The sequence below is a fragment of the Arachis hypogaea genome, chromosome 16 (assembly GCF_003086295.3).
Source record: "Arachis hypogaea cultivar Tifrunner chromosome 16, arahy.Tifrunner.gnm2.J5K5, whole genome shotgun sequence".
Lineage (NCBI taxonomy): Eukaryota > Viridiplantae > Streptophyta > Magnoliopsida > Fabales > Fabaceae > Arachis > Arachis hypogaea.
The window spans coordinates 145,203,039-145,219,826 of NC_092051.1; the positions used below are offsets into that span (position 1 = coordinate 145,203,039).

Sequence of the window (16,788 nt, forward strand, 5' to 3'; positions counted from 1 at the left end):
ACGCTTTATTTTTCAACCCTGTTTCATTCCAGTCCATACCATCCTTCTTCTCGAAACAAAACATCTCTCTAATCCCATCCTTCTTCTTTGGTTCTCACCTCCACAAAGAAGAAGCGTTGAACGGAAACCATCAGCGCAGACTGACGACGACATTGTGTTGGAGTTGAAGGTGACAGTTTTGCAACAACGTTGGTCAAGCAAAGAGTGTACACCATCGCCTTGCGTGAGAGGTAGGTTACCTTTTTTTCATTATTTTCTGAAAGTGATTGTGCTTTTGTCTCCTCATTAACGTGTATCTATGATCATTGGAAACCCATTGTTACTGTTTGTAATGTTAGGGTTTGAAAAATATGTTCAGGTTTAGGGTTTACGTTGTGACATGAATGACCCTGTTTTCTGACATTTGAGAATAATGTTTATGCTCTATATAGCTACATGTGTGTGTGTTTTATTTTTATTTTTGTAGTTGAGAACAATGTGTGTTTTATTTTTATTTTTATTTTTCAATAATTTAGTGTGTTGTTGTTTTGGTTGCAGATGGAAGGTCTTCCTATGACATTTGTATTTCACCATGGTGAAAAGTTTAAAACAGATGAATTAGGATATCTATTTAATGAACCAGATAATACTGAAGTATTAATGGAGATTGAAAGTGACACTCTAGATGTGTTTTTTGTGAAAGGGTATTATAAGGAGTTAGGATATGCAGAAATGAACAATTGCTTGCAGAAGATTTCTGGAACACGTCTTGATGATGACTTGAGGAGGCTAGAAAATGATGCTGATCTGTTGGCCTTGGTTAAAGACTGTAGGAAGAATTATCACCTCATAAACATCTATTTTGAGCATATAGTTTCTAAGCTACATGTGGCTGACTGTATGAGTGAGGATGATGATGATGTATAACAATTGCCAACCAACCCGAAATTTATGCAACATGCCATCCCTGAACTTCTATAAAAACTGAATAAGGACCACAATGAAACAATATCTCAACTAGTTTGTAAGATCACAAAAAAATCTCCTCAGCCAAAAAGAAACAACTCTCAGCCCACCAAGTTACCCTCACCTTAGCCTACACCTCAACCCAAACCTAAGCCCACACCTCAACCAAAACCTAAGCCCATACCTCAGTCCATACTGAAACCTAAGCCCACACCTCAATCCAAACCTAGGCCCACTCCTCAACTCACATCTCAACCCAAATCTCAGTCCACGCATCAACCCGAACCTCAACTCACACATAAGCCCATATGTAAGCCCATCCATCAGCCCAAACCTTGGACCAAATCCTAGGCTGTTAAAGTTTCTGCCAATCCTACACCAACTAAAAACATCAACCAGAAAGTCAAAGATACAAGCAAAACAAGATCTGGAAGGCAAGTTAAGCCAACTACAGTTGATAATGATACTGACTGTCATGATTCATATGAGAGTGTTGAAGACAGTTTATACAAGCCTCCAAAAATTGTGGGAGATTTTCTATACAGTAGTAACAGTAATAGTGGAGTTGATAGAGAATAGTCTTCAAGGGCTAAGAAAGTGGATCTTAGAAAGAAGCATAGGTCTGCTACTGACAGAAAAATGGACAAAGCTATTGACAGTGATGACTCTAGCTATGAGGATATTGAGACTTAGTTTGGTAAAATTTTTACTTTTTAAAATTAATTTATAAAAGCTAGCTTTTAAAAGATAGCTTTTTAAAAAGTGTAGTATTTATGTTTGGTAAATCAAATTAAAAATGACTTTTAATAAATACAAACAACAATAATTGCGTTTGGTAAAATAGCTTTTAAAATTTAAAAATATTATAAAAGATATAAATTTAAGCGTTAAATTTGAAAATTAGTTAATATATGAGATTATATTAGACTTTTAAATTTTGAAAAGTACAAGCCAACTTTGAAAAGCTCTACCTTAGTTGCTTTGAAAAGTACCCTGATCTTTTAAAAGCTGCAAGCACAAGTACATGGTCTTTTTGATTTACAAAACACAAAATGAGGAGCTTGTGCTTTTAAAAGGTACAAGCACCTTTTCGAAAAGTTTTACCAAACCAAGCATGAATCTGATGAAAACTCTGATGCAGGTATTCTTTATTTAATTGTATATGAGTTCATTGCATATAGTCACTTAATTGTTGTATTATAGTTCTTTCTGAATTAATTTCTTGTATTATAATTGTGTGGTGAATTGATGTTATTTTAGATTTAGAGGATGATTTATTGTATGAAGGATCATTAGAGGGAGATGAATGGCAGTCAGAATATTCTGATCAATAATTAGACTCTGAGGACGAGGGTTCAGCTATGCATCCACAGTATAACGACAAGGCCAAATTTGGTGATCTAAAATTTGAGGTAAGTATGGTTTTCAAGTCCAAAAAAATTTTATGGCTGCCACTAGGAATTATATTATTCAATGGGGTAGGAATATAAAGTTCACTAAGAATGACAAGGTTAAAGTGACGGCTATTTGTAAGAGTGAGGACTGTCCTTGGGTAGTATATTGTGCGCACAATCCAAATGATAGTTCATGGTAGATAAAAACATTAGTGGACAATCACACTTGTGGAAGAAAGCGAAAAAATAGAGCTGCAACTCAGGAATGGACTGTGAATAAGTTGTATTCAAAACTAAGGGAGCACCCGAAAATGAAGCACAGGGAGGTGTATGAGTGGTTTGTTAGGAAGTGCATTGTCAAGCTGAATAGCACATGTATAACCAGAGCTCTTAAGAAAGCTAGGAGGATAGTTGAAAGGGATGAGGTTGCATAGTATGGGTTGATATGAGATTATGCACATGAATTGCTTACTGACAATCTAGGTTCTACTGTCCAAGTGGGTGTCATTCCCATCACTGATAATCCACTTCAATTTGAGAGATTTTATGTATGTCTTGATGCTTGTAAAAAGGGTTTCAAGGCAGTGTGTAGGCCGTTAATAGGGTTGGATTAGATGATTCTCGAAAAGCTTACATGGAGGATAGCTTCTCACTGCACGTGGGCAGGATGCAAACAATCATATTTTTATGATTGCATATGCTATAGTGAATGTGGAGAATAAAGACGATCGAAAATAATTTCTGGAACTGCTCCTCACAGATTTGGGAGACTACAAAGCAAATAACTTGTGTTTCATCTCAGACATGCAGAAGATGAGGATTAATTTTACTCGCAATTTAATTATTTAGGACCATTCTGATTTAATGATATATCTTGTTAGGATTGAATTGATTTAATGATGTTTCTTTTAAGGACTTAACTGACTGAATATCTTTTCGGGTTTCATTGTTTGTGCAGGAATTAATCCCTACGGTGAAGGAACTGCTACCATCAATTCACCACAAATTTTGTGTCTGGCATTTATGGAGAAACTTCTCCAAACAGTGGGGCAACATCGAGCTAAAAAACTTGGTCTGGGAGTGTGCAAGATCAAGAACTCCAGTCGAGTTTGAAAGGAATATGAATAGAGTCAAGAGGATTAATCAGCAAGCTTGGGATTATCTAGCTAAGTGGTCGAAGGAAGCCTGGACGAAAGCCCATTTCATTGAAGGGTCAAAGGTAGACAATATATGTAACAACACTTGTAAATCTTTCAATGCAAAGACCAAGCATGATAGAGGAAAGCCTATTCTAAGTCTGGCAGAGGAGGTGAGAAGAATAATTATGAAAAGCATGATTGACAATAGACAGAAGCTCATGAATTATCAAGGAATTCTTCATTCGATTCAACAAAGTAGGCTAGAGTCTTTGATCAAGTTATCCAGAAACTGGGCTCTTCACTGGTCCGGTGATGACAAAGAGGTTTTGTATGAAGTTCAAGAATTGACAACTAATATGGTGGTAGACTTGGGTAACCGTACCTGCTCTTGTAGATTTTGGCAATTGGCAAGTTCAACTCCTAACTAATTTCAATTTGTAAATAGATGCCTTATTTGATACTTCACTGAATATATTTGTTCATATATTTTGATAGGAATCCCTTGCATGCACACAATCTCGGCCATTCAAGAAAAAAAGATAACAGGTTTGAGGAGTATTGCCATGAATGGTTGACAATGGAGGCGTACAGAAGAACGTATCAGTACAATGTGAATCCCATCAAGAGACAAGAACTATAGGAGAAAACTAGTTCTCCTGCACCTGTTCCACCACCAATAAAACCTAAACTAGGAGACCAATAACAAAAAGAAGAAAAGACAAGGATGAAGGACCCACTGGCACAAGGACAAAGATGAAAAGGATGTATAATCTACTTAGGTGCATGCATTGTGGAGAGGTGGGACACAATAAGAGAACTTACAAAAATAAAAAGTAAGACGATGCTCAAGAGAAGGCAAGGCTAATGCAACTACAGCTTGCAGTTGTGCCACCACCAAAAGGTGCTTTTGTTCCTGAAGCAGATGATGTAGTTGACACTCAGCCCATTCAGACACTCCCTCCAATTCCACCAGTTATTCCAGATGAATAAACTGAAATTTCTGTTAGTCAAGATGCTCAACTTCTACTGATACAACAATCACATAACTCAACCAATGATTGTCAGGTTATCTTGTATTCAGTTTCAAATTGAATCGGTTGAATATGAATCTGTTAGATATCACCCTTTGTAGTTGATTTTGAATCTGTTTTGTTTGATTTAATGATGAATATTGTTTGCTGCAGGCTAAAGTTAGAGGTAGGCCTCCAAAACTCCATGTCATCAAAGCCAGGGCAAGGAAAAATGCATCTCCAAAGCCTGTTGCTCAGACACCAGTTGCTGTATCTACTGAAACCATCAAGAATAATAGCTTTGCAATAGTCAAGAAGCTTGCTAGCTTCATGACATTTGTTCCAACTCCGGAGTTCAAACCTCCCAAGAAGAAAGACAAAGCATGACTTGAAGAGTTGAAGACATGATGTATAGGTCTTAGTATTTGCTATTTTATAAGGGTCAAAAGTTGCTATTTGTAAACAATGTGGTAGTTGTGGTATTGGATAGCCCTATTTTTTATATAGTCCTTTAGGTAATGGTAGCCTTAGTACAAACTGATGTTAGGCTTTTTTAGCATACCAATTGGACTATCTACTCTATTTTTATGTTATTATCATCTTAAAATACTGTTGTTATTTGAATTTGAAACAGTGGTAACTAATAGACCATTGGTTATGTTATGCTAATCCTATTTCACTTCATTTTATGTGGTTTTTGTGATTTGCTGAAATTATGTTATGGTCAAGAAAAATAGTGCATGTTGAAGGTCTTGTATTACTAAACTAAGATGAACATGGCATATCAAAAGTTTTAGTCAGAAGTTTGTTCATATACAATAAAAGCATACAACTAACAAGGTTCACAACATCCACAATTTGACCATTATTGCTAGGGTTGCACATTGATCGGATAATATCCGCGGTAATTATCCGCATCCGATTCAAATTTTACGGATATTATCCGATCCGCATAGTCATTGGATCGGATCGGATCCGATCCGCACTATGGTATGATTGGATTGCAGATTTGGCAGTGATATCTGCGGATCTGATCCGCAGATCCGTATATCCACACGTCTCATATAAATAGCATAGTTTAAGAAAGTAAACCCTAATGTGATATGAATTTTAGTGTGTTGTTTTATGAATTTTATGATATCTTGTTTTTAATTTTTATGTTGTACTTTAACTTAGAATAATTAAACTTAGATCTTGTGTTATTATTTTCCTTTTGTTATTCAAGAGAACTTTTATTAATAATATTTTAAGAGTAAATAGACTTAAACAAGTGAAAAAATAGATTTTCTAGAACCAAAAAGGGTCTTAAAACATTTTTTTAATTATGCAGATATATCTGATATCCGATCCGATCCAATCAACAAGTATGCGGATCGGATCGGATCCAACTTGAAAAAATGTGGATATCATATCCAATTCGATCCGTGTGCAACCCTAATTATTGCATTACTTGGCACTAAAGAACATACATATAATCATAACCACCAAAATCACAATTATTAATCCAAAATACAGTTGCATCCTAAGTGCTCTAACTTCAGCTTCTAAATTTATTATTTTTCATGATAGATTATGCTTCAAATCAACAAGATCACTCTCCATTTCTGCATCAGTTTCACCGTCTCTCTTTGCACCATCTAAGTCTTCATACTCATTATTCTTAACTCACTTAAAGTAATTGCAGTGGCTGCCCTTCTGCAAAATATTAGGTTACAAAAATCTCAAAATCCTACACACATAACCAAGAGATTAAAGAATACTATATTCATAATTCACCCGGTATCTTGGAGAAGCACTACAACAAAATAGAATATTTGTAACAAAAAATTTGTATCAAATTTAAAATTGTTACCAAAAAATAGTTTTTTGTAATAATAATTAGTGATTGTTACAAAAAAAAATATTTTGTAACAACTTGTTGTTACAAGTTGTTACAAAACATGATAATATTTTGTAACAACCTGTTTTATTTTGTTACAAATTATGTTAGTTTTTGTAACGAGATGGTGTTTTATTACAAAATATTGTAATATTTTGTGATTAAAAAAAGAAGTTGCAAAAATTCGAAATATTTTGTAACAATTCTTTTTTGTTTTAAAAACTCCAATTGTTTTGTAACAAAAAATTAATTTGTCACAAAATTTAATATTATTTGTAACAAGTTAATTATTTGTCATAAAATATAAGTATATTTTATAACAATTTTCTTTTTTTCAAAACGTTAAAAACTTTAAGAGTAAAAAAATAGTGTATATATTTTTTTCAAAATAATTTTATTTTGTTTCAAAAATTAAAATTTTTTACATACTATTTATTCATTAATTTTTAAAAATTATAAATATTATTTTATATTCTTCTAAAAACTTAATATATAATTTTTATTAATAATCAGATTTTTAAAATTAACTAAACATTAATTCATGTAACTTAAAGAAATTTTATTAAATTATAAATATAAATAATAGTAACTAAATATAAAAGAAAAAAAAAAGATAAGAAATGTAAAAAGTAATAGAGTGCAGTAAAAAATTCTAAGTCCCCATTCTTCACTCTGAGCCTCACTCCACGAAGACACTATGCGTCGTCTACCACTCCACGAAGCGCAATAGAGATCCCCTGGGAAGAAGAAGCACCGGCGTAGCCCTCGAAAAACGTTCTCTTCGTCGTCGTCTTGTCTGCTATCACCGTCTCCTCTGCCGTTGTGTCGTGTGCGGCAATCTCGTGGTCTTCGTCCCGTCGTATGCGCCGTCGCCGTGTGGTCGTCGTCGCAGTATTCTTCGTGGTGGTGGTCGCTGTTGCTGTTCGTGGTCACCGTCAGCTCTGCTTCTCTGTGTAGTTCATCGTGCTCTACTTCTCTGGGTAGTTCTTTTCGTGTTCTGCCTCTGCCTCTGGTCTGATAACTTCTCTGCTGAAGGTAAGCTTTGGTTTATTTGAGTATTGTTAATTACATTTTAGTTGATAAACTGCTAATTTTAACTGAAATATTGAACCCTTTAGTGTTAGTTGATTCTGCTGATGTTGTGGTTAAAAATATTAGTGTGTAATATGTTTGATAATCTTATTTTTGGTTATTTGGAGAGTTTGATATTTGATTCTGATTTTTGTATCTGTGTTCTATTATTTTGATTCTATATTTTTCTTTCTTTTTTAGTGATTTTGTTTCTGTTAATTTTTTTTATATATTTTTGTATTTGTGAATTGAGTGTCTTAGGTAACTACATTATCCTTATTAGCAAAGAAATATTGATTAAATTTTGTTAGTAATTTTGTGTTTTTTACATTGTAGTGTCTTAGGATAGTTTATGCTCCGCTGCTCATCCTGCCTCATCCGCTGCCTCTGCTGGTCTGATTTGGCTGTCCTTCCTTTGCTGGTGGTCTAGTCTGGTCCGACTGCTTCTCTGCTGAAGGTAAGTGCAGTTTATTTGAGTATTGTTAATTATATTGTTAGTTGATTCTGCTGATGTTGTTGTGGTTAAAAATATTGGTGTGTAATACGGTTGATAATATGATTTTTTGATTATTTAGAGAGTTAATATTTTTATTCTATTTTTTGTTTCTGGGTTTCATTATTTTGATTCTATTTTTTGCACTTTTTTGTGATTTTGATACTTTTTGTTTTCTTAAATTTTTGTGTTTGTGAATTGAGTGTGTTAGGTAACTACATCATAATTATTAACATAGAAATATTAATTCAATTTTGTTATTGATTTTGTGTTTTTAACAATACATTAAATTAGGATAGTTTGTATTGCGGAGTTATAGAGAACCAGTTATAGAGAACCGTCTCGAAATTTAGTTTACATAGAGCCCTTTGAAAGTGATAGTCGTTGTGATGCTATGTTATGTCATGCTGCTTTTTTTTTCACTTTTTACATTCTTTTTATCTGTTCTTTTCTCCTGCAGAAATTAGTCCAATGATCAATTATCAGAAATATTGAATTAATTTTGATAGGCGTACTCTTGAGTTTAGGAAGTGCCTCGATGAATTATTTTTGGATATTTTAAACTTAAAAAAATTTGCAGCACCATTCTAGAACTGGTGTGACATTCAAAAATGATGGCAAATTACTCATCCAAAAAATAACGGAGAATGGGTCAATGAAAAAACTAAACAAATTGATGTAACATTACTAACCTTTTCCTTTTACTGTTGTATGGAAGTTAAATTTTATCTTCATTTTTAAATTACAAATTGGATTGTACAGGATGATATGAGCTGTATGATCAATGAATCCTATGATTTGGAAAATCCTATCACTCCAAATGAAGCTTTTTTACTTGTGAGTGGTGAGAAAAGTGGTGCAAGTTATAACATAAAAGCTTCGAAATCTAAGTTAAAGATTCAAGCACAACTTCAAGAGGCAATTCAAGATCGTAAGAAGCTAACAAAGAAAATAGATGTGCTCGAAGAAAAAACTTGAAAAGCAACGAACACGCCGTTATGAACTCTTTTATAGCGCGCTTTGACAATGAAAGAAACTAGACAACTAAAGGTACTCCTAAAATTGCTTATGGTTTAATTCCTATATTATTAGTATAGTTTAATTTGTATATGAATCTATTTATCACATTTTACTTGTGTCATGGTTGAGAAATGACAAATGTCCTATTATTTGGTTTGATAAATTTGGTTGTGTATTGGTTGAGAAATAAGTAGTGAATTGGTTGTTTTTGTTAAAATCGTTGATGATGGAAATATTCAAATTTTAGGGGAGGTTCTGCCCAAATTTTTCTAAATATTTTGGATAAAACTTAATAAAAAAAATTGTAATTAGTATTATATTTCATTTCTAATTTTTTGTTTCAGTTTTTCTTATTTACAGGAGTGCTAAAATGGTGACCACATGTTACCTTGAGGGCTCAAGAATATTTTGATTCATAAGGACACTAATCTATGTTAGAATTTTTAACTTTTGGTTGAACTTGTGCAAGAAATATAACTTGTAGAACTAGTCAATGTACTCACTAATGTTATTTTGTTTTAAAATAATTTTAGTTAAATGAAACATGTTTAAATTATATATGTTTTTACCTATTATATAAATATAGACTTGCTTAGTAAAATAATTAATATATTAGTTGATTAAAAAAATAATTTAGTAAATTATGCATGCAATTTGTATTAAAAAAATTGTTACAAAATAATTATTTTGCTTTTGTAACTAAAGAAAAAAATGTTACAAAATCTAAGTTACATTTTGTAACAAAATTTTATGATAGGAAAAAATATATTGTCACCAAAAATATTTTGAAGATCAAAATTTGTTACCACTTTTGTAACGACTTCTGTCTTTTTCTATCAGAAAAATTTGTTACAAAACATCACTTTAAATGGTAACAGTTCGATTTTTTGTTATAAAATTTTTTTGTAACGGGACGTATCGCAATAATCTTTTTTTGTTTAAAAATCCTTTTGTTTCATAATTTCGACTTTTTGTAACAATTTTTTGTTACAAATATTATTTTTTCTTGTAGTGTTCAACCCATAAAAGCACCCTTGGTGTATGTTTTTCCTCCTTAATCGCAGTCGAAGCATTACTTCCGTGTGACTGCAACCGTAGCCGACTGCGACTACAGAATTTTGGCCTTTACAGAATTAATTTGTTGCTGCAACAATAATGGCATTTAACCCGGAGAAGGGATTAGAGTTTGTTCTCTCTAAGATTAATTTGACATAAATTTCTAAACATATTTTATTATCAGCTATTTATTTACACTAACTTGTCACGCTGATATGACACATCAATGGTCATATAAGCAAAATTTAAGGTTCTTATTGACGAAATAAACGAAGCGAGACAAAAGGTTAACGTGATCTTTTTTTAATTTTTTGGAACGATTTTGATTAATTTAATATTTTAAAGATTAATTTAGAGATTAAATAATTTTTCAGTAACCAATTTAACTATTTACTCTTTAAATTATTATATTATTGATTCCATCGTATTAATGATGAATCATGAGACCGGGTGTTCTTAGAGAGGAGTACCTAGTTTTGTGAAGTTTTGTCATTTCCATCCTTCCTTTAATTTAATGTCATAATTTCATTAGTGAGTATTTACAAGAATAAAATATGTTTGAGAAATAGTAAAAAAAAATTAAATAATATAATAAATATATAATTATAAATATTAAATTAAATAAAATAATTTTAATTATTATATTTTAATATTATTGTATACAAATATACTAATAAATAAATATATATTATTAGATTTATATTTTAAAATATATATTAAGATTATAATTTAAAATTTTTTTTATTAAAAATTTAAATTTTTAATATATTTATTTTATATTTACTAAAAAAATTAAAACATTTCCCTAATATTATATACATTCATGTGTGGAAGAATTTAATCTTGTTACTCAAGATGATTTTGTGTTTATTGATCCATTGATGCTCAAAATAAGAGATATCATGCATTGGAATTGGCGTGTTGACTTTCGTTTGATTATGAGAGATGCAAACACGGTGGTAGATACTATGACAAAGATGGCGATGCAGTTACAACTTTCGCATGTGGAGCTTCTTTCACCTTGAGAGGAGTTTAAGAGTAATCTTAGGCTGGGTTTGGTAAAGCTTTTTCAGGAGGTGCTTGTGCTTTTAAAAAGAACAAGCACGTCATTTTGCGTTTGGTAAATTAAAAAGCTCAAGTGCTTGTGCTTGCGGCTTTTAAAAGTTAGGGGTGCTTTTGAAAGCACCTAGGAGGGAGCTTTTCAAAGCTGGCTTGTACTTTTCAAAATTTAAAAGTCTAATATAACCTCATATGTTAACTAATTTTCAAATTTAATGTTTGCATTTATGTCTATTATAGTATTTTTAAATTTTAAAAGCTATTTTACTAAACACAATTGATGTTACTTATGTTTATTAAAAGTTGTTTTTGATTTGATTTACCAAACATAAATGCTACAACTTTTAAAAAGCCATTTTTTAAAAGTTAACTTTTATAAGCTACTTTTAAAAAGTAAAAGCTTTACCAAACTAAGCCTTAAACTGCCACTCTATTTAAGTAGTTCCTTGTTTTATTTGTTTTGTTTTTTCTTTGTTTAATTTATTTCAATCGCCAAAAAAATACATCCATGTGTCCATTATGTGTTCTGTTATAATGGCCTTGGTGATAATGCTTGTCAAAGGTTAATAATTTAAGATGATCCAAAGTCTTGCGTCATTTTTCCATCGGAGTGCAAATGAGAAATTATTAAGTGATTCACGTACTTAATGTGTATATTATAAAAAAAATTATTAACCATTTACTTTTTGATGGAGTTTTCTCCCGCGAGTTTCCTCTCATAAAATTTTAATGTGATGGGTAGAAATGAAATTATCGAGTCTTGGTGATTTTATGTTCATATACTTTGTTTGTATTTCTCTCATTTAATTTTATTCATTTTATTTTTAATCTTCAAAAAACATAAATAAAAAGAATTCAAACAATTATAAAAGCTTGTTTCGCTGATATAATATAAGAGTATAACATAAATATATAGGGTCAAAAACATACAATGCTGCAGTAGATTTTTGTCGCTCTAGATTAACTCTACGGCAATGAAGTATATCTAAAAAGGACGTTAACGATTAAGTGAGTAGAGATTGAAGAGATATAAGGTTTAATATTAAATACATTATTTAGATATATGTTAAATTTAATAAAATTGAGATAGTATATAATAAAATAGAGAGAGTATATAAAAAAAATTTGTATATTTTTTATTTGATTGAAAATAAAAAAAATAACCAACTAACTATATATTTATAAACGCAAAACAAACTAATAGAATGTTAAACTTTAAACTACGTTAACAAATTATGTGTTTTTTATATTTTAAATTTTTTTATAGACTTCTGAAGATAATTGATTTAACATGCTCCTGCAAATTAGATGATGGTATACGTATTAATTATGTGTCCATGATGTATTCTATTGCAACTGCCTTAGTGATAATACTTGCCAAAGGCTAATAATTGGAGATGATCTAAAGTCTTGCGTCATTTTCTCATCAGAGTGCAAGTCAGAAATTAAGTGATTCACGTTCTTAATGCATATATTACAAAAGAAATTATTAACCATTTATTTCTGATGGAGTTTTCTCCTATAAATTTTCTTCTGATAAAATTTTGATGAGATTGGTCTTATGTGAAATAGCATTTTCTGAGTCTTGTGATTTTATGTTCATGTATTTTGCTTGTATTTCTCTAGTTTAATTTTAAGTTATTTTATTTTTAATCTTCAAAAGACATAGAATAAAAGAAATTCAAACAATTATAAAAGCTTGTTTCATTGGTATAATATAATAGTATAACATAAATATATAGGGTCAAAATACATACAATGCTGCAATAAATTCTGTTGCTCTAGATTAACTCTCTATAGCAACGAAGTATATCTAGAGATTTAAGAGATATAAAATTTAATATTAAATACATCATTTAGATATATATATGTTAAATTTAATAAAATTGAGATAATACATAATAAAATAGAGAGAGTACGTAAAAAAAATTTATATATTTTTTATTCAATTGAAAATAAAAAAAATAACCAACTAACTATATATTTATAAATGCAAAACAAATTAATAGAATGTTAAACGTTAAACTACGCTAACAAATTATGTATATATTTTAAATTTTTTTATAGACATCCGAAGATAGTTGATTTAACATGCTCCTGCAAATTAGAGGATGATATACGTATTAATTATTAATTATGTGTCCATTATGTGTTCTGTTGCAACTGCTTTAGTGATAATATTTGTCAAAGGCGACTAATTGGAGTTTTTATCAGAGTGCTAGTGAGAAATTAAGTAATTCACGTACTTAATACGTATATTACAAAAGAAATTATTAACCATTTATTTCTGATGGAGTTTTCTCCTTTAAAGTTCTTTTGATAAAATTTGAATGAGATTGGTCTTATGTGAAATGGCATTTTCTGAGTGTTGTAATTTTATGTTCATGTACTTTGCTTGTATTTCTCTAGTTTAATTTTAAGTCATTTTATTTTTAATCTTCAAAAGACATAAAATAAAAGGAATTCAAACAATTATAAAAGCTTGTTTCGGTGCTATAATGTAATAGTATAACATAAATATATAGGGTCAAAATAGATACAATGCTGCAATAGACATGGTTAGTCTAGATTAACTTTCTATATCAATGAAGTATATCTGAAAAAACGTTAACGATTAATTTAGTAGATGTTTAAGAGATATAAAGTTTAATATTAAATACATTATTTAGATATATGTTAAACTTAATAAAATTGAGATAGTACATAATAAAATTGAGAGAATTTGTATATTTTTTATTTGATTGAAAATAGAAAAAAAATGACTAACAAACTAATAGAATGTTGAACTTTAAACTACGCTAACAAATTATGTGTGTTATATTTTAAATTTTTTCATAGACTTCTAAAGATAGTTGATTCAATATGCTTCCGCAAATTAAAAAAAATAAATATATTAATCATGCGTCCGTTATGTGTTCTGTTGTAATTGCCTTAATGATAATACTTGTCAAAGGCTAATAATTGGAGATGATCCGAAGTTTTTGTCATTTTTTCATGAGTGCAAGTGAGAAATTAAGTGATTCACGTAGTTAATGCATGTTACAAAAGAAATTATTAATCATTTATTTCTGATGGAGTTTTCTCCAGTAAATTTCTTTTGACAAAATTTTAATGAGATTTGGTCATATACGAAATGGGATTTTTGAATCTTGGTGATTTAATGTTCATGTATTTTACTTGTATTTCTCTAGTTTAATTTTAATTCATTTTATTTTTAATCTTCAAAAGACATGAAATAAAAGTAATTCAAACAATTATAAAAACTTATTTTGGTGGTATAATGTAATAGTATAATATAAATATATAGAATCAAAATAGATACAATGCTGCAGCAATGAAGTATATTTGGAAAGGATGTTAACTTTAATTTAGCAGAGATGTATATGTGGAAAGGACTCAGATTTAAAGCTCTGATACTATGTCATGATACCACTTATCCAAAAAGTTTCAGTTAATGGAAAAAAGTAATACTAACGGTTATATTTCTGACACTTAATCGGACACTCCTAAACCTCCATTGTACACATTGTACAAATATTCCATTGGCTCCTATACTTCCTCATATTAAATACATCATTTAGATCTATGTTAAACTTAATAAAATTGAGAACCGTAATAAATTGAGAAAATTAAGGAAAACTTGTATTTTTTATTCAATTGAAAATAAAAAAATAACTAACTTAACTAACTAACTAACTAACTATATATATATATATATATATATATATATATATATATATATATATATATATTCCTAAACCTCCATTGTACACATTGTACAAATATTCTATTGGCTACATCATTTAGATCTATGTTAAACTTAATAAAATTGAGAACCGTAATAAAATTGAGAAAATTAAGGAAAACTTGTATTTTTTATTCAATTGAAAATAAAAAAATAACTAACTTAACTAACTAACTAACTATATATATATATATATATATATATATATATATATGCAAAACAAACTAACAGAATTTTGAACTTTAAACTATGCTAATAAACTAATAAAGTTTTAAATTTTAAACTTTTTCATAAACTTCTAAAGGTTGTTGATTCAATATGCTCCGCAAATTAAGAGATGATATACATAAAAAATCTTCATCTTGAAAAGATTAGCATGAACTGGTTGATTCAATAAAATTATTTATTTATAGTGTTTAAAAAAAATTAAAGAGAAATATTTATAATGTCGATTATATTTTTATGAACTAACATAATTTTAAGAGAAATATTTCTAGACCGATCATTATTTTGAGTCTAATTTAAAAACCAGACCATAAAAAAGCTCTTGAAACACATTAAAAATGCTGTAATGACATCAAACATGTATCTTAATACGATGGTTAATCTTTTATTTCCATGTAATATGATTGATTTTGAAGTGTTTTAAAAAAAATATTATAATAATTAATTTCTTATTCAAATATCAGTTATTAATATATGTATAAACAAGCTAAATTTGTGAATTTCGTTGCAATTAAATAATGGATAGCTTGATCTTTCTTCAACTCAGGAAAACAAGATTGGCTTCTTCAAAACCTTCTCAAAAATCCATTAATGGCTACTGAGAAAATCAAAGTAAGGAGCATGGAGATTCTCAGATTATGTGTTCAATTATGTCAATTGTCATCCCTTTCCACACCATCTCTTTGGTTTAACAAATGCATTAGCTACCACTTGTTACTTGAGGGTCAAAGTGACTTATAGGTATGTGTTCCCACCATTGATATATATATATATATATATATATAATATTTTTTTATTTTTTAAATTTATGAAAAAAATATAAAAATAATAAAATTTTGTTTTTTTTGCTTCTTATTTTTTTATATAAAATTTTAAAAATAAAAACAAAAAATAAAAAAACAAATCAAATGCACCCTTAGTGTTTATTGCTTTAAATATTGGGATCTTAGACTACACATTTAATACATAAACATAGTGTATAAAACTATCTATTAATAGCTTCATGGACAATATCATCGTTATCATTAATAAAAAAAATTATTTTTACAGTGTTTAAATTTTATACATAAAATTTAAAAATAAAAAGATAGATCCTACCATTCAGTTGGGAATCTAATTAAGGTTGAATCATGATCATTCTTAGGTATGATCTCATCATAAAAATTTAATGGATAACTAAGTGGTAATTAAAATGTTACTCTGTCTTTTTTGTTAATATCAATGACGAATTAAACCTTAAAATAGTCTCTGAAATTAGCGTCGTGTATTAAAATTGTTCATGAGTAATAGATTTATTATTAGATTTATTTTTTAAAAATATATATTAAGATTATAATTTAAAAAAGTTTTTATTAAAAATTTAAATTTTAATATATTTATTTTATATTTAGTACAAAAAATTAAAACCTTTGCCTAAAGTTATATACGCACATATTATTAATATGTATTAATTATGTGTCCATTGCGTGTTCTTTGCTCTACAAGTAGAGTTAATTTCTGTTGCAATTGTCGTTAGTGATAACGCTTGTCAAAAGCTAATAATTGAAGATGATCCAAAGTCTTGCATCATTTTTTTTATCAGATTGCAAGTGAAAAATTATTAAGTGCTTCACGTACTTAATGCGTATACTACAAAAGAAATTATTAACCATTTATTTTTTGTCGGAGTTTTTCCCAGTAAATTTCTTTTGATAAAGTTTTAATGAGACTGAGCTTATGTGAAATGGGATTATCCAGTCTTGGTGATTTTAT

The 16,788-nt window shown here is 29.4% G+C and overlaps 1 protein-coding gene across 1 annotated transcript; it reads left to right on the forward strand.

The window, feature by feature from the left end:
- The first annotated feature begins 2,650 nt into the window (after positions 1-2,650).
- Positions 2,651-3,906, forward strand: LOC140180306 (uncharacterized). The gene is made up of 3 exons (XM_072220771.1): positions 2,651-2,714; positions 2,823-2,887; positions 3,298-3,906. Exons 1-3 carry the CDS (start codon positions 2,651-2,653, stop codon positions 3,904-3,906), a joined length of 738 nt encoding a protein of 245 aa, XP_072076872.1.
- The last annotated feature ends 12,882 nt before the right edge of the window (positions 3,907-16,788 follow it).